This window comes from Solea solea, chromosome 7 (assembly GCF_958295425.1).
Source record: "Solea solea chromosome 7, fSolSol10.1, whole genome shotgun sequence".
Classification (NCBI taxonomy): domain Eukaryota; kingdom Metazoa; phylum Chordata; class Actinopteri; order Pleuronectiformes; family Soleidae; genus Solea; species Solea solea.
Window position 1 is genome coordinate 16,665,531 of NC_081140.1, and position 20,170 is coordinate 16,685,700.

General features: G+C 40.2%; 1 protein-coding gene across 1 annotated transcript in view; it reads right to left on the bottom strand.

Moving 5' to 3' along the window:
- The window catches only part of elna (elastin a), a 35,576-nt gene extending 15,960 nt beyond the window's left edge, over positions 1-19,616 (bottom strand). Inside the window, exons 1-5 of the mRNA XM_058634472.1 lie at positions 19,305-19,616; positions 9,529-9,597; positions 8,864-8,911; positions 7,997-8,083; positions 7,710-7,739 (exon numbers count right to left, since the gene is read on the bottom strand). Coding sequence (XP_058490455.1) covers positions 7,710-7,739; positions 7,997-8,083; positions 8,864-8,911; positions 9,529-9,597; positions 19,305-19,380 — 310 coding nt within the window. The 5' untranslated portion in view covers positions 19,381-19,616. The remainder of the gene's footprint in view (positions 1-7,709; positions 7,740-7,996; positions 8,084-8,863; positions 8,912-9,528; positions 9,598-19,304) is intronic.
- Between the last annotated feature and the right edge of the window lie 554 nt (positions 19,617-20,170).

Here is a 20,170-nt window from a genome sequence, read left to right on the forward strand (position 1 = left end):
CTTGGCATTTTTTAACAGATTGGAGATCAGCACCACTCTAAATCTCACCACATGTTGCTTTAGTGAGCAGGTTCTTCATGTAGCTCAGCTGTGAAATGAAGCGGGGCTTTTTCTGGGACAGTTCAGCGATACCTGCAGCCTCACAGCAGCAGTCTGTTCTTCTGTCTTTTCTGCTTTCTCTATTAACTTTAGACGGGACATCTTACTTCTTATACCTAGAGTGACAATATTATTTTTTTTTAAAGCTGAGCTGATCAGGACCTCTATTGTTTTAGCTGATATTTAATCAAACAAATGGTCAATTAAATGGACAATTAAATTCCACTTGTTTCTTTAAAAGTGTCATCAGAGTGTGATACTGGTCCTCTGAGACAGGAGGGTCTCAGAGGATTATGTTTTTGGTTCAACTATAGTAACACAGAAAAACCACAATGATGTGAGAGGAGTTAAGGCTGTCTGCAAAAAAGCAAAGACGCATGCTTTGGCAATACATATGCTGTAATTTTTTTCAACGTGATTTTTTAACATGATGGTAATCCTCCAGGGGCTCTTAGAGTCCCTGGAGGATCTTCATGTTAACTGTGATTGACGGGATGATACTGCTCCTCGGCCGTGGTCCCACATACATTTTCACTTTGAAAGCTAAGCCTATCATTATGTCCTGCACTGTCATGACACCAGATTTTTATCAGTATCAAATTAGCACAGTGATCCACTTCCAAGTTCCTGAATAGATTGCATTCTTAAGATGTGACGCAGGAGAGCTAGATGAAAGCAGAATGATGTGAGATGCTGCAGTCTTCCCATTTGTGTGTGTACGAGATAAATGGTCACACTGGAGCTTCCCTTGTTTTCTGTCCCCCTTCCTCTTGTGACCTCCCCAAACTCCTTGTGACAAGTCGCATGTTGGACTAATTTACACATTCGCCCAGTTGCAACGCTGTACACAAACTCTCTCTTGCATGCTGGTGTGAGCCACCAGACGCTTGCTGCAAGCCTTTTATTGTTTTCGCTTTCCTCTTCCATGGAGTCATGGACACAATCACTGAGAGGTCCCAAAGCCCTGAGTCTTGCTCTTTGCCAGATGACCACAAGTGCACAACTGTTAGGTCCCTAAGATGCAGTCATGAAGTAAAACCGGACTTGAAAAACTCTGATGTGCAGTTATTTATTGTTGTTTCAGGCTTATTATTTGTAACTGATTGGAAACAGTTGCTTCATACAATGACAGGAAGTGAATGCTCTGTTTCTATGCTATGTGGTGAGTACTTACATCGATGAAGCACCTTACTAACTTTCGACCCTCACCAACACACCCACTTGGGCCTCATAACAAATACATAATGTCATTGAGGCATTGAGCAATTCCTAAAAAAAAAAAGGCTCCAAATTAATGGCAACTGTAAAATGACACCATTACTGCCATGCCCAGTGACGCCTGCAGCTGTCTGACCTCACCAGCCCGAGTCCTTGTGTGTCTCACACCTCCACAGACTCATGGCTTATTTCAAATACACCTATGTCAAGACTGTTGCTGCTGTTCCTTAATTCAAACTGTGATAAGTAATTCATCGTGTTGTGGTTTGTGATGTCATTGTTTATGCAACAAGTCATACAGAGCAGAACACGCTATGCTATGAGATTTCAAGTCGACCAAACATTTCACCCTTTCACGTGCTTGTGTGGGAGTCGAGAGGCTCTGCTTTTTCTACGCTTTTATCCACTTGTACAGGAATGTCACAGTTGGTCTGCCAACACAGAGACCCTGAATATGTCTGAGGAGTATCCCTAAACCAGATCTCATTCCATCACCCATTTGAGCTTGGCACCTTCACTTAGAACATGTTCGCTAAAGACAAACAGAAAAAGCAGAAACACTCGGCAAGTATTAGAGAGCACAGCAGGACACACTGACCAAAGGAACCAGCAGCTCTTTTGTGATAAGCATGTTCCATGTCTAGAGAAGTGCAATTGCACAAAGGTGAGAAAACCAGTTAACAAACACAGTCTGTACTGTAGCTATGGTATGTAAAGTTGGCCAAGAGTATGTCCTCTCCCAGATGGTCCACATATGCATCTAACTGCTTTTCCACTGTTCTGACAACTCAGGGTTGAGAAGAGAGGCTAGCGTTCGACAGGTTGGCTCAAGTCAGAACATGCAAATTGAAACAGTGACGTTAGATTCACGGAGTCGGCTTCAACAAAAGACGGTCATCATTGCACAGCCATGTGAAGCATTTCACTATGAGAAACATATGGGATGGCATACAGAGGAAAACAGTTACAAGAGACGAAATGTGTCTGTTACACTAGAAATGCCATTTATCAAATGTGCATCACAGTATCAGTGTGGTCTGTAGGCCTTTGCAGCGGTACTGATTTATGGATGAACACACCAGGATATCTATATGGCCTACTGGGCTAAAGCTGAAATCTCACTCACTCATCTTCTACTGCTTTATCCTCAACATGAGGGTTGCGGGCGGCGCCGGTGACAATCCCAACTGATATAGGGTGAAAGGCAGGGTACACCACATAGAAACAAACAACCATTCACTCTCACAATCTCGGTCAATTTAGAGCATCCAATTTTCCTAATCTCCAAATGTGCATGTTTTTGGACTGTGGGAGGAAACCGGAGAACATGCACACACGGGGAGAACATGCAAACAGAAAGGCCCTTGTTCTGACCCCAAAGCTGAAATCTTCAAAAGTCAATTTCACCCAGCACTAGGACTAGATAAGTTCTGGAAAATCATCTCTGGATAAAAGTAGATTTGTGACCTTTAATGGAGAGACTGCAGATTATAACAAACAGAGGACTCCTCTGCTCATCCCTCCCTTTCCAAAGTGCAGGGAACTGAGATGATGTTGTTATTCCTTGTTTGCAAAAAAGTTATATGAAAGGCGATTATACACTAATTTATGGGTATTATGTTCAATCTGTCAATGAGCCCTCGTAAATGTTACACACAGGACCTTTGAGACAAGAATAATTAAGGACACGTTTTGCAGTGACTATTTAAAACTATACTTTAAGGCTATCTACCCAAATAATACTACTTATACAGTATGTCATTTTAAGTAAGATCAAAGCACTCATTTTAATTTATTCCACCCTTTACACATCTCAGTTTCTAAATGAAGTAATTCACCTCTGTACATCTGGAACATTTCTATCATTGCCATCCCATTTCTACAGTATGTGTATTCTAGCCCTTGTGTTGTGTCTTGCTGTAGACAAAATGTACGACCTATACCAATGTTCTGCACTAAATTAAACTGTTGTTGCTCCTACTTGTTCAGAAAACATCACTTCAACAGCTTTATGTCATCTACGTTTAATCCAGTTCTACCAGTGACGGCAGCAAGGTCGTTCAACTGCTTATCTTGTCTTTGTGGACTCTCCAGGAAATAACAGCAAGAAAGGTCTCCGTCACTACATAAACACCAGTCTGACTGCGCTGCCAGATGGACAGTGGGCCAATGCTTCAGAGCTGCTGGCAAAAAAAGAGCAGGGGAGAGGTTGAGAGTACGCCATCAGCTAACACAGTGAACATGGAAAAGAAGCACACTGGCAGAAACATGCTCGCTAAAGAGCAAGCACAGAACAGGCTGGTGAAAGGCTGAGAAACTGCTGTTGAGTCATCGTGAACGTGTTGATCCAACGTGGGGGGAAATACCACAATTGCAAAATGTGTGGCATGCATGATGAATTAAACACCAATAGAATCCAATAAAGCCCTTATCTTGATATACTGCGATATGAATGATATTCCCAAGATGAATTAGTGAGATTATTGTAGACACTAACAACAACATGTGGTGAGATCACACAAGAAAAATTGTTAGGGAAACAGGCTTTTCCAGAGTGAACAAGCTCTGATGACTGTGAGTGTATTGGGTGGGCTCTGTGTCGAGTGTGGGAGCAGTGTGTGTCTGATATAAAAAAAAAGTTTCCCCTGCAGACAGTTCAGGTTCCTAGCTAATGAAAGCTTGGCTCGGAGATCTGGTGTAGGACAGATTGAGGGGCGAAGAGAAGGATAGGTGTGAGGAGGCCAAGCAGAACAATCACTTAATTTATGGTGTGCGTCTCTGTGAGCTGAAATGTATGCTTTATGTCCCCAAAACCTATGTCAGGAGTGTAATTTAGAACTGACTAGATATAAATATGTGTGTTTGTGTGTGCATGTGCTCACATTTGCAATTGTACGCTCACATTTACAAGCAGATGCTTCCAGGTCTAAGCTTCACTAATGAAAAACATGTGCGAGACGGAACCTCCTCCAAGCTCATCTTCTTTTAGCTACACACTTTCATCTCCATCTATCCGTCTATTTTATTTTGGCGAACTCTCTAAGCATGTGTGCGGCATGCATGAATGATCTGGGTATCGGTGGTAAAAGACTGGACACCTGAGTTATCCATTCTTCCTCATTCATACCGTCCCCTCACTGTCCTACTCATATCTACTCTTCCACTTGACATTGCCTGTCATGAAGCAGACACGCACACTTAGTCTGTCTTCAGACAAATATCCTGATGTAAACCAGAGGCTTTGAAGATGAACCAAAAGAAACAGGTGTACAGATTGCATAGAACGTTACACATGATCTAATCTTTCAAATGATCCAGAGTTTCTTTGCTTCATAATGACTGGGTGGATAATCACTGCATATGAGCGAAACCGATTGCAACAGCTTTTAAGTTCCAATGTCAAAACAAAGTTAAGTGTTCAGGCAATGAACACTCTGATCCAGATATGTAATGTCTGCTTCGAGAAGCTCAGTTTTACAGCAGTCTGGCCTGTTATATCCACACACGGACATGTCGACATGTCACCAGTGCAATCCATCATTCAAATCATATGTGTTTGTCCAACCGTGATGTTATCTTTCACCTAATAGTCTGAACTATTTTGTGTTATTTCTCAATTACTTCAAATTGTTATATGTATTCGGTGGAAATGTTGAGCCAAAATTAAAGAAGGGTAAGAAGTGAGGACTAGTTCCACTCAGATATCAGTTATTGTCTAAGACTAATGCAACACAACAGCCCTGAAATAAATCCTACAGTCATTATGCTACGTATTTTGGAAGCTATGGATGGCGCTATCGAGTTGTATTACTGTATATAATGTTATGTTGAGTAATAAGCTTATTTTACTCTGCGATAATATAAATTGAAAGTCAAGGGCACAAAGCTGATGGTGAAGTCACTTTACTGAGTCACTTTTTGTGACTTTCTTGATGTGATTAGATTATTTTTATTTGCATCAACCACAAGTAATGAAAGAAGGATATCTAAGAGGAGCATTGTTTGGATGTTAATGCCCTCTCAAGGGAAGCCCTACACCAGCCATTCCAGAACGTAAAAATGCCATGGCCCATTTTAGTCTCATAAAAAATAAACATTTGTGACGATGTATTCAAAGGAATAGCATGCATTAGAAATCCTGTGGCTCAGTTTACTTACTTGTGATTACTTCATCGTGAATATTTATTGATTATTTTAAAATGAACTTCAAAAATGTTAACCCCTATTTATGTGTTTATTTTCACTGACTTGTTATTGCCCACCTGCAGCAGCTTCATGTCCCACCAGGGGGCCACAGCCCATAATCTGGGAATCACTGTCCTAGACAAAAGACTTTAAGAGGAAGTGCTAAATGTAGTTACCTACAGACAGGCTGATTTTGATGTTTCATTGTTCTGAAATGACCGCAGCATTGTGTAACATCTCTTCGTCAGTCATCAGACAGGGAGAGGAAGGTAGAGCAGACAGCATGTTGTCTTCAATTTGCTCACGCAGGGTCAACTGGCAAGCTGAGCATGCACACGCACTGAATAGATCCCATCCAGACATATTTTTTTTTACATAAACTAGACATTTTGTAATGGTACAACAAAGCTACACCAACAGCGAAAACAGTGAGCCCTGTGTTTCTTGTTAACTCCCTTCACACTTGCCTAAAAGTGACAAGAGGCGAGACAATGAGAGCCAAGTTTTTAGAAATCACAAAGCTGAGGCTTGAATCCACCTTTGCTTGGGGGAACACAGGAAAGGAGATGTTGTCCAACAGCTGTTCATAAAAAGAAACCCCGCTCTCTCCAGTTTTTAGTGCATTGTCAATGTTGGATGCTGACAGGCCTCACAATTAGTGTAACATTTACAAGGTCTTGCATGAGCTACGCTGCAATTCACTCCAGTCACGCTACTCACATTGCCAGCTGCTGTTCTTCATTACTGGCCAGGCAAGGTGCATATCTGGGGATGCAGTGTCACTGCTTGGCTTCCATGTAAGGATGAATGGCAGCTTGACATTTGTATGAGGAGAGATTTTAGCAACAGAATCCTGCTCCATACATCATTTGTGGTTAATGAAAAAGGTGAAATTACTTTTTTATGTGCTGGAGTTTTTTTTTTTTTTTTACACAGTGAATCTGCCAATGTGGGAGGGTTACATACCGGTGAACTGTAGGTGTACATTTGTGTGGTCATGAACAATTCATACTTAAAATAATGTTCTCCAGTCCAAATTTGGATCGCCTCTGGCACTTTTCTTCAGAAGGAAAGTGATAGGAAAAGTCACGGATGATGGAAACTTCGGAACATTAAGAGATTACTGAACATAGTCACAGTCATGTAGCAAAATATATTACAACCCTACTGTGAATTTAAAGCTCCCCCTTCATTTCAAAAATATGTAAAACCTTAGCTGACCCCAGCTGTGCAGTCTGCGTTAAAGGCTTTCATTTTCTCAGTACAACAGAGGTTTGTAATGGAATGTGGAAAGGAGCACCTACACCCAAATGTACAAAAAAAGGACATGAAGCTGCCTTTAACGCTTGCTGCTTCCCCTTTTTCTCATTAATGTAATTTATGCCATGCAGCTCTTGTGCGGGAATGTGACACCTTGACACAATATGCCCCTTGTGAAACTCTATTGATCCAAGCCAACATCAACTTCCACAAAATACTGGAAATTAGGTCATTTTTGCAAACATTGCTCCCCAGCAACTCTTGTGTGTGACAGCAGGGGTGTGGCCGTCCAGAGGGACCCCCTCTGTAACAGGCTCCCTGACTTATCGGGACTATAAGACAATTGCTTGGTTCCTTATCTTTGTAAACACATAGAGGTAAGCTGAGATTGTATCAGCAGTATGTACGGAAATTAAACGATGGCTAAACATTGCTGAAGCACTAATGCAGTGCTTAACTAAATCACAGCAAAAGAAAAATATTTACTGTAAGATATCTGAGAGAAAGGCTGTGGTAAATGTCAGAGGAGGTTTCCAGATATTGTAGGGTTCTAACGTTACAATAACATTAATCAGTGCTCTGGCACCATTGTTTGGCTGGCGTTGATGGCTGTTTGCACTCTGCCAATCATCACTCCTGAATACAGCTGAGAGGGAAGGAGTGGCGGAATCTTTGCACAGTCCCACACAGACAAATGACGCCCCACACAGATGCAGCGCCAGTGTTGACCAACTTGAGGGGGTGATAAGAAAAACTTGGTGACAACCTCTCAAAAACCTGTTTCTCTGAAGTCATTGACTCATACATTTCCTTTTTGATATCTGTGAGGAGTTTTCCAAACAAGAGAAATAGGTCTCCCTCTATCACAGCACGTCTTACAGAATTTATGCATTTATGCATTATTTAAATAAACGGTATTCAACATGTATATGAATGTTCTAACTTACCTGGTTTAGGGGCCTTTCCACCTTGTCCTGCTGGGTGAAAACAAGATGTATGTGAGGATTTTCCTGTTATTTAAACGTGCCATAAGCTACAGTTATACAGTTTTTAAATGTTCACGATTCACAGTGAAGCTGAGACAGCAATTAAGGAGATGGGGGATTTAGACATGTCTCCCTGACAGAATCAAATCAAAGAGGACATTGTAGTTTTATGGCATGCAGTTTAAATGTGTGACTTCCAGGCAAAAGGCACTGATTAACATTAACTAACACACTTTGAATCTTCATACCTCCAATGCCCAAACCACCGGGACCAACACCGCCTTGCACCAAACCACCTGGAACCAAACCTTGGCCTCCACCGCCTCCATAACCTCCTAGAGTGAGGATAAAAAAATGATGATTGTACTTAATAAAGCCATCATAATACAGTCATATATAGTCAATTTTAACCGGCATCATAGTTCATCAGGTTGTAGTGGAGAAATGCGTAACAGACCCCTAATTTCCAAACCTCAGACTTGTAATGTCTTCCAATAAACCGCTGTAATAATAGCGGTTGGCCTGGAACAAATTGTTTATTGCCGCAGCAATATCCTGAGTTTAACTATTCTCATTTGTGGTGGTGTGCCAAGGAAGTCTCAGTGTGTGTTTCCCCCAGATCTGACTACACCAAAACTGAGTGTTGACAGGGAGTTTAATTTGTCCTTAAAAAGCAATGTGTTTCTCCTTGATTTTATTTTAACATAAAACCGTTGGGTGCAACCTGAATTTCAAATGTCTTATATGTAAATTCCTCAATCATGGCTTAAGTTCTCTCAGAAGAACACATTGAGGCAGACCCCAGCAGATGGACACGTCAGTAACACATCCAGAAAATACGGCAAACACGTATGCAGAGTAATGTTGCAACCCGTGTTTGCCCTACATGGTCTATTACGTTCAACACATGCTTGAACATTACACATAATTATATGTTGTATGAGTTAAACTCAGTGAAAGCTTGTTAATATATGAGACCAACTTTCCGCCACATCAGTCAAATCCAAATGCAAATGATCCCACAATCTGACAGACATGAAAACATCAAAGCCAGTGGTGGTACATATGATAAGAAATTAAATCATACATCCAATGTCTTTTACTCTTTTATTCACCTGCAGCTTTAGCTGGTTTGTAGCCTGCGGGGACTCCTCCAGCAGCACCTGGTGAAACAAAAAGTAATGCTGATGAGCGTTGAGTAAAGACGTGCCCACATGTGCAGATATAATAAACAATTTTGTGGCTTTTCATTCAGGACATTTTATATATACCTGTATTATAGGCACTGTATGCAAGTTGTTACACATGCTCCATGCAGACATTTTGAGTGGTTCACCATCTATGTTCTATTTTCTAACTGTTATACTGTTGTAAATACAAGAAACAAGATAAGCTGCACGTTCATTTGTTTCGATAATATTTTTACATTGTGTCATTGTTGATAAAATGCAAGTACAAGTACAACAGTAACAGTGCAGCATAAGTTGCACTGCAGGCAATAAGAAACAAACATGAATAGACAAGTGGGAATTATACTTTTCATTTGAGTAAGAGTCTATTAAGTCAAAATATGTTAGTAAAGTGTCTTTACTTTAAGTTCAACCTGAGATTCACATTAAGTCAAAGTGTTTTTATGCTCATGTTTTGTTTTATTAAAACCTCTGGTATGCAGTGCAATTGGACTGTTATACATCTGCTAATCATAAACAGACTTTGTTGTGGCTACATTCTGGATTATTTTCATTCAAACTGTCCAGACAGTCATCGCAGGCTCTGTTACCTGGAAAGAATCCAGTTCCTGTTCCAGCTCCTCCTGGCCCGATCCCAGCACCAGGTGGCACATAGACACCTGAAAGACGCAATGGCAAAAGCAAAAGGTCACCATCCACATGCCAAAATGCTTTTAAACCATAAGTGTTTTTATGGCAACATTTGTGACGCCATTTCAAAACACTGACCCGGCATTAATCATCTGTGACCTGAACAACACAAATGAAATCTGTACTCGCGCCCTAGATCAGGTCAGAGCAGTGATGGGGTTCATAATGTAATGTAAACACAGCAACTCCAACCAGAGCCAGAATGACACCAAAAAAAAAAGAAAATAGCACATTGTTGGCTTCATTAGCACACAATTCCAACTGTTTCCATTCTGATGAGGTATTACATTTGGAAATCCTCTGTCAGAAAGCTGCTGTAGCACTGTGGACACCTACATCCCCCTCTGGGTGCACTCCAAAGTAACTCCTGAGATGGTCGTTCTCGAGCCCAGACACGGTGGCCTCATGTGTGCAAGGAATAACAGATATAAAAGGAAGGGGGCGACAAAAAAAGACTGCAGTTGTTCTGGGACGACTAACAACCAATTCCAATGGGAGCGGTGATCTAAGGCAAAAATTGCAGTTATATTTTTTGGAGGGCAAAACCTGGTTTGTATCAGTAAAATGGAGAGATCGAGGCTGGAGAACCACAATGATTATGTTTAATGGCTCTTACATGTGTTGGGAGGCAAATTAATTCAAACCACATGTCAGATGCATTCATGTGTTTATTAGTAAAAAGTGTGTGAACACGGCACTTTGAGTTCTGTCCACTGAGGGCGGCCATTAGGGAAGAACATTACATTGTATTACTATTCGATCTAGTTAAAGGGCCGCTTTAGCCTTTTCACCAACAAGTTGTGACACATTTATTGGGTTTGAGCCATAATAACATTAATATTATGTGTATTGCAAAGCTGAGGTTATGACAATGAGCAGCATGTGCCAGTCATTGAGGGAAACCAGTGAAGTGCAACAGGCATGACTTCACTTTGGTAAAAACATTCTGAAAATCGACCAAATTATATTAAGTCCACTCTGCAGAATTTCTCAAGTGTTGATATAAGCTGAATTTGTTTTTGTTCAAGTTAATAAAGACAACATTGTCATATAAACCTATTCAAGACTGCTCTGCAAATCTGACTGGAATTGGGGGAATAAACTGTTTTCTCTTTTTGTTTGAGCGGTTTGAACTATTTTCTGGACTAAAAATTGTCATCTGCAACACATCTCTGTTTTTATTTTTCCAAAGCCACCGTAAAACAATCTATTGTTTTTCTCTACGAGTCTGTGAGCCGGAGCTGGACAGAGTTATAACCGAACAGATTTCTTGAGTTTTGTTATACTTACAACCAAAGAAATGTCCAAGTCCTGCAGGCTCGAATAAGAATGAACAATGTTCAGGGTTCAGTATTTGATTATCAAAGCCAATGCAAGAAATATGTGTCTCTGTTTCTGTGATTCTGTCACTGTGCCCACACAGCGCTGCCTCTGTGGCAGTGACTTTAGGTGCAGGCAAGACACGACAGAGGTGGAGTGATTGTTCTTAACTTTGCTCCTTCAGTTCACAATCAAAAGGAGGATTTCCTGTCTCGGCACTGTGAACGAGGCGAGAGGGAGTGGGCTTTTTCTCCACTTTTCCTTTTGCTTAGAATCACATTATGCTACTGTACCAATTTTTATTTTTTTTTTGTACAGAGTGCATCAAGTTCACTGTGACTGTGCATCCCAATAAGGCACACAATGATCTCTGCCAAGTGACCTGAACTACCCCTATAAATCTGAAGATTTATTCATGATTGCCATTATTATCGTCATCATCATCATGAACTGACGCTTCTCGTGAACTCCGCCAGGTTTTGGGAATGTGCTGGAATGCGTAGAAAGGACAAGATTGACGTACGGACCTCAAGAGAGTCAACAGGGTCCTTTTTCATTGGACAGTTGACACTAGTCAAATGTTTGCCCGGAGTTGAATGATGATTTCAAAAAATTATGGACAAAAATAAAAATTTGAACATTTATTACAATGTCGTGACTTTTATTGGTGATCTGTGAAGTGTCGTTGTATTTCAAGACTTTAGATACAGGCGAGTGGACTTGTTTTAGTCAAGCTGAAGATGTTTCATTTGATGATGTTTGAAGATGTTTGTTATCCGAGAAGCTTCTTCAGTTCTGTAAAAATCAACTTAACGAAAGCAAGTCGAGTTGTCGTCATCTAAACTCTTGTTGTTTCCACTGCCTGTTAAATAGAGTGACGGGCTGTGAAGTGAACTCTGTACTGCTGTTGATTGAGCAGAGAGTTGCTGTCAGCGCATTGCGAGGATGATGATGATCTGTACATGGCATGCATTCACAGGAATCCTGGCAGTATCAAGACTCACTCATGGCAGACTACTTACTGACAGGGGTGTCAGTAAGCCATGAATGCAACCAGTCATCAGTAACTTGGAAATAAGGGTGAAATATGTGAGACACTGACATGTAACTGAAATGTTTTCATGCCAAACCCTAACCTACAACTCCAACCCTATCATAGGACAAGTGTTGGGGCAATTATATACTCTACATGTAAGAATATCCACGTTTGGGTCCCTTTTTGGCAGCCTGTGGTCAATTAAAGAGCGTCACATACTGCCGTTCTGTCTTACAGACACACGGGGCACCAGAGATGTAACGGGCCCCGTCACTGACAAGGAAAATAAATTACTATACAATATTATTGGTCATGGAAATGCTGATAATATTAATAAACTAAACGTCTGTCTGTGTGAATATCCACTAAACCTAGCCTGAATATTTATTCTAATCTCAACCGCAGTCCTTTTAACCCTAACCCCATTCTCTGACTTTTATTTTACCGCTGCTCTGCTCTGAGTATCTAAATGCACCATCAGTGGGTTTACATTGGACAGAGCCACAGTATATGACAGGGACAAGAAGAGGTTGCATTTTAGGGCCAACATATGTGGCTCTGTCACGTCATAGGATGTCAGTCCCAAGTGCAATATCTGTTTCTTGCCATGGCTGGTAAACATTCTTACCATTTTCTTCTTTTCCCATTTGTATTTGGGTACAAGGTCATGAAAGTAAATGGGTAAAGAGATGAAAATTTTGAATTCGAAGCACTAAAACATCAAGTGAAGTTTGAAAAAGAAAGATCTTAATGTGCAGTTTTTGCAGATATGTATCATCTATGTAGTCTTTCTATAAGGGCCATATAAATACTGCACTATACAACCTAACCACTGAGATTTGATGTTTCTTTATCATTTTTAAATTATTTAGCATGATAAAGTTAGGACAATCCCACCAGTTAACACCCTCAAATAAAAATAAAAAGTATTCATAAAAATCAAGGAGTTCACTGTGAGAAAAGTTCAAAGGCTTAGATAACAATCATTTTATACACAACACATGTTTTGGTATCTCGACTTGCCTTGATATGAATGCTGATCAAATGACGTAATTCATCAAGCGCAGGCCACCAGGTGAAAAGGATTGTATCCAGCCCCTTGTATGTTTAGCTTTGTATTATGTTTGAGCGTTGGCTTGGAAAGTAGGAAGTGACATGTTTATCAACTGTTTACCTGGCGCGATTATTTATTTGATATTTTGCCTCAACATCAACAATGGTGATACAGTCTCCAGAGAAAGTGTGGGATTTGTGAATTTATCTACAGTGTACAGTCAAAGTGGAAACTTTATCCTGGCTTATAACACCTCATTTTATGGCCAACATTACACACACACAAATATTGACTCAGTTGCAGACAAGTAAGGAAACGTAGGGGTTAAGTTAGGAAAACCATTGACAGGTTTTTCCATAGTCCCTTCCATGTTAATGAGATTTCCTCTGAGACTTGAAAGAGTTTAGCGTCACCTCATTTACAACAAGAAAGTGAGTAATGTGATATTTCCACAACCCAGTTCCATGGTGGTTTTAATTGATATTTAACTAAATAATTAGATGCCTTGGAGTTGACAGAACAAACATGATAAAGTCACAAAATCCTTTACAAAAGACTTGTAGGACTTAAATCGCAGAACTGCACTCCACATAGCAAAAGGAAAACTCTAAAATGTGTTTATCCTACTTCAGTCTTCTGATCTATACACAGTTCTGCACCACTATTTTAATATTTGAAAATAGTCTGGCAAACTGTTTGCTGCACTCAATTCTGTCCCAAAACCACTGTCCCAGATGAGAAAGTTTGATTCTGTCTTCATGGAAAAGTCTTTTGCTGCAACACAGAGCTACAGTGAAGTGAAGTAAACACTGAGGTTCCTGGCACCCTTACACGTCTCATTATCAGACACGTGACAGCTGGTTTACTATCTGCCTACTATCACCTATTACTCTGTCCATTTTCCAGTTGGACGATCAAGGTTGCAGGTCGGAGGAGAAAAATGATTCAAATGGACAGAAAATTAAAGTTTAAATGGAAGAATGTGCTTTATTTTTGTAGCCTGATTTTTACCTTATCTTTTTCTTACATTCCTACATTGTCTGAGGGAATCTGTAATGCGGATCATCATCATTGTGAGAAAGTATACGCAGCTGGAAAACAGGCTCATAGACCACAGATCAGCACCACTGGTGATCTGTGGTGTGTGAGCCTGTTTCACAATATGCAGCTGGAAAACAGGCTCACAGACCACAGATCAGCACCACTGGTTGTCATTGGAAGCTGATAGGAAGTCGTTATAACATGACTTTGAAACTAGAATTTGAAAGCGGTTTGGAACAGCTGTAGGCTCTAATGTACACATATTTGAAACTTAAACATGTGTAAGGCAACATCCACTCTACTCTTCATTTAAAAACACATATTCTGCTCAGGTTCCTCCTGTCATCCGAACTATAATCCAACATTTTTAGCCCAAAAAAGCTGTGTTCACTTTTTTATTTTTTTTTATCGGCAACGATAAAATTTCAGTTACACCATATAATCTCATAACAGAAAACCTTGCTCTTATTTTGACCATAGCGGTTTGTCGTTAGAAGTATTTTCTGAAACTAAGCAAACAAATGCTCTGCCTCCTGTTTACGCTGAGATGTGGATGCCCAGTGTTTGTGAATGCTCATGTGATATACAATTGCAGGTGTGTTAGTATGGATGCAGATTATTTCCAAAACGGAGCTTCAACGCTTGTGTGGATGCAAATCAAATGTGTTTGAATACAGTGTTTTCGAATAATAATGCATGACTACAGATTTAGCTTAAGTGAATACAGAATCATTGAAGATCATTGAAGATATCCATCCAAAGTGGAGAAAACTCCTCATATGAAGACTATTACAGACACCAATTTATGCAAATAGAACTTACGCAGTTAAGATTGTAAGGCCATAAAGAATTGTTCACCCTGAATATGTTTTCATTTGCCTTACATTACTTTCGCCTTCATAAAATGTGACATGTCCGAGAAAATCCAACACACCGTTTCATTTTTCTTTAACATATGAGTGAAGTAATCTGATGTGACATGTCAAAATATGAAAAAAATATGACTGAATGTGTAGGACATAAAGCAAGTTTTTGTTTTCAAACCAAGTTGTGTTTTGGAATGAAATTGATCTGACTTGCGGTGAAGGAAATGGGGGAAGAATCAATCATATTTACGACCTACGATCGTGATATTCTCTTTTCACTTTTATCCTACAAAGGACATTTACATAATTAAATAGGGAAAGTATCATTCTATGGGGGAAGATTTACAATCAGCCTCTGCAGACATTTTGTATGTGTATGTGTTCTTTCAAGACCTTTTGGAATAGTCATGCTGCTAAAATCTGAGAAAACACCAACAAAAAACGCAGTTTTGTTTGGTTTGGACCAAGTCGTTGAAGCAAACGACTTAAAGGTGCCATATTAACATCTAGCCACTCCCATACGAAAGTGCACTGAAACTGATGCAACACAGCACACTATGTTTTCATGCTAGAGGGCTCCACTTAAATTGACGTAATGTGTTTAATCAGAAGTTCACTTTATTACCATCTTTTGTCATCAGTGATGGGGATTTATGAATAACGCAGTTGTTATATCAATGTTGTGCTGATGCTGTCATGTTGTTTGCAAACCTAGAAAAGCTTGGACAGTAGTCAGTGGCGGGTTAAGATGAAAACATTCGTGTCAGGAGCCATTTCAGATTTCTGGCCCAGTGAAAAGGCTCACAGCCTGGTGAGGTCTGCTTACAGAGTGGCTGGAATGAATCATCTGAGTTAATGTGCGTCTTTGTTGAAAAGCTGGCACTGGTCGAGCAGACCAAACATCAAGAGGATAGGACTGACATTTAATCTACAACAGAGCAAGAGCTAAACAAATTATTAATTAATATGTGATTTAAACAATGGTGAGGACTCACTTGTGAGTGAATATTCTCATAGTAACAGTCCACATGCTCTATATCTATGTATGTAGAAATATAGTCATTAATTTACAATGGAACTGGATTGATTTAAACAATCAGCTTATCAAATCTTAGACAAGTAAAATGACATGTATATTGCTTGGGAGTTCCGACCTTTTAAATGACATTACATTTAATAAAACAACCTCTCCATCCCAGACCTCTGGTCCCAAAAACACTCTTTAACAGTAGTAACAATAAAAATATATGATAGAAAAATCTGTTGGCCAAAATATTGTAGTAATTACAGAATTTCTGGCTAGAATCTTTAATGCAGAGAGGGGCTTCCCGGCCGTATTGCATGCTGTGATACATAGCTGAAAGCCATGGATCTCCCAACACTTTGCCTTGATTTGAGTAAGAGCAGGACAAGAATGCACGGAATAACAGCTCTTTCACAATCGCAAACCCTGGTCATTCACTGCTTGTAACCAAAATGTCCCTACCCAAATGAGTACTGACTGAGGTCACCTCTCTGCAAATTACAACAAACCATTCAACACTAACAGACTGAAATGCCTTTGTAAGGAAAGCTGAACAAAAACATGTCTAAACGAAAACCACTTAAAAAATGGCTGATTCTTTTAATTGCAGTGTAGAGCAGTGTTAACTGCTTGGATGACTACACACATTACTCACTCAACCCTGCCAGAAGAGGGATAACAAGCCAAAAAGGTTCTCTCAACATATGCAACCAATAAAGCCTGAAGCCACACGTCTTTGGGGGACCAAGACAACCAGGTTGGGTATCGACCAGTAATGCTGTGGTAACACTACACTCATCATCACATATTCATCGCGACAGCCAATATGCGCCGATATATTTCAATCGACTTCACTTCTTGCCAGGCGAATGCCACCGATTCATGTGCGAAATTCCTCTGAGGTCTTTGCGGTTGAACCTGGCCAAAGCCAAATGAGGTAAACTGCCTTCCAGCTGCTCTAAAGAAAAACATCACACAACATTTTTAATTCTGTGGAGATGCTGAAAGAACAGAGCAACTCTTTTTACTTCTTCATCTCCCATCGGTCTCTGCCCCGTCAAGAACTCGGCCATTAACTGTGTCATGTCATAAAAGGCAAAGTACTAACTTGGCCATTTAGTTGCTCAGGTTGTTTAGGGAATTGTGACATACAGTATGTCACGGTAAGAGTGATGTGACACTTGATACATTCTCAAAGCTTTTTTTTTGTTGTTGGTGGTGGTGATGGTGATTGCATGACCCTCATGAGCTGTGCACTTTTCCCTGTAGCAAAGAAAGAGACTGATTAAATTCCTAAGTTGATTAATCTATTCAAGGAATTTTATCATCCGTTTAAACCTGGCTTTGATTCAGTTATTTAATTTAGCAATAAGAAAACAGAGGCCATGAATGAAGCCCATTCTTTTTTGCCCACAAACTGCCCATAAAGGCTGCCTACAGGGACAAAAAAAAAAAAATAACGTATAATTCTGGACTAACATTCACTTCATTGCATTTGTGTGACAGGTTCCGTTTGTTTCATTTAATTTAACCTACAGTGTGAGGTATAAACAACAAAATAACCTGCACATGGTCACAGAGTAACACGACATTCGTCAGGGGGAACATTCGTGACCTAACTCCGTCACAGATGTTTCCTCTGGGGCCATAAAAGTGTCAAACTAGTCTTATGCGCCCTCATAATTTAAGGGTTGAAGGTGTGTTGGTGTGGAGACATTAAATGAACTGTTGGGTGTTAATGAGGCTCATGTTACTCACAGATAATTAACCTCTGGAATGAGCAGCATGTTTTCTTTTCTTAGTAAGAACACATATAACTTGTTTGAGCCTCAAAGAAATGTTAAATACGGATGGCTTCAAAACTCGGTTGAGATCAAAGTTGCTATGCCGGTGTTGATATTTGCTGGCTCTTTCACTTGCGATATATTTTGCTTGAATGCACCTTGAAGTGTGCCTGTCACAGAGAAGGATTTATTCTTGTTCTGAGACAGAGAGAATAAAGGTAAAGTTATTTTTTGGATGATACAGCACCTGACATTTGTCAGCATGATCAAGTTTGACAAGGCAAGTTAACAGATGGGAGAATTAACCTTTATGTGGACAAAATAGTCGTTTTAAGAATCTAACAAATAGCATAAACATGATGCTTCTGAAAGGACACTTGGACACTGAAAGATAAGGAAAATAAACAGCCGTGAGACTTAAGCCAATCAATACAGCAGAGAATGTACTTGACTCCAGCATATCAAGCCCCAGATGCTTAACATGTTTTCCAGTTGGGGGCTGAATACCGCAAGAGCATCTCAGCCAAAACACGGATCACAAGAACCAAGTCAGAGCTACACGGAGAGAAAAGAGAAAACAAACACAAGGCTGAATGAGAATAATAGGAACCTCGTTCTCACTTTCTGTCTGTCTGAAACAGATAAGGCGCTGTTTTCAAACTATCCCCCGTGAACCCGCATGTTGCCACTTGAACCTCAACAGAAGAGCCAGTCAAAGTTGTGACAGTGACATGTACACTCCCACTCCCTGTGGGAGTTCATCAGGGGTGAATTTAGACAGTGGTTTTCCAGAGTGGGGACGGCTGCAAACTTCACTTCCTGAGATGTTATAGAATATGTTCTGCAGCCACGGACACCAACACTATCATTGTTTGTGCAGGACAGTTTCATTGTCTGAAATACCAGTAAAATACATATTCATAAGAAACTATCATAGCTTTTTGCACAATTTTAATTAACATTTTAGCCGTTAAGTTTGGACATTAGCAGTTAATATTATTGTAAGGTCATAATCTATGCTTTTAATCTGAATTAATATGGACACTTCTAACATCAGCTATCATGCAAAGTACAACTTCTCTTTATTGTTTGTTCAGAGATTGAGTGCCAGTGCAAAAGCTCAGCCAGATAAAACTATCATTAATATGCATGATGTGGCTTTGTAATATGAATTTATTTAAATCACGAAACCAAAGAAACACACAGGAGTGCAAGTTAAGTTAAGTTGCAGCAGCGAAGGAACAAAACCAAAAGAAACAATAATCAATCAAAGTTATCAAGAAACACATGGATTCCGTTTTGTACAAATGTAAATGAAGTTACACTGCAGCAGACCAAAATTTATATTAAAATATGTCAAATGTTTCAATTAAATAATTGAAAGTACTTTTTTTGATATTTGGTGAGCATCAGCAAAACCTTTAATCAAAAAAACAAAAACAATGTCATATCTGAAGGAGAAAATGCACAGACAAAAATAATTGCATCTGCCCTTTGTCTGTGATTGATGCATAAAGGTCATGGCTCAGCTCACCTGGAGCATGCACTTACCTCCTTGAAGAGAGGGCTGAAGCAGTGCTAAGAGGAAGAGTCCACAGAAGAGCAACAGAGTGTTTCTGTTAGCCATCTCGCTTCAAAATGCACCACCGCTCTCCCGATCAGCTGGTTTTATTCTCTTCAAGCTAATTACCCTGAGCCCAAAGTCATGCAGTGTGAGGAAAAAGGTGAAAAAAAGGGAAAAGATACGAGACTCTACGTAATTAGGAGAGGGCAAAGACTCAATGGTTCAATGGATCACTTTGCTTTTTTTCCTCCCCTGTCTGGTGTTGCTGTTTTTGTTCTGGTCACTCCTGCCAACAGCACAGACGCTACTGCCAACAAGGAAAGAGAGAGAGAGGGAACAGCACACAGACAAGAACACAGAGAGAGAGCGAGAGAGAGCCCCCCACCCCCACCCCCCCACTCTCATCCAGAAGGAATTGAACTGTCTGCCAAGCATTTGCATGGACATGGTCCATATTATCTGTTAGAGTCAAGAGACAGAGAGGGAGAGAGGGAGACTGAGAAAGAGCTAACCACATACCCAGATAATTACCTTCTCTCTGTGGCTCCAACAGTGAGCTGGTTAGTTTGAAACATCAGTTTCACTGTTCCTCTTCAGATAGTAATCTAATGGTAAAATGAAAGGAACGTGGAAACTATCGACATGCAAGTGCAATGCATCAGAACAAGACATTACAAAGTCACTGGCTGCATGGATAAGAGGGAAATAACAGTGCAGAGAGTCTGGCAGTGCGTGTGCGGGTGTCAGTCACCGGGTTAAGAAATGAGAAAAGTGTTGGCATCACACGCAGATGACACAGATGAACCCAAGAAACATAAGCCTGCTCGTCTGCAGTTCCTCAGCCACTTCACTG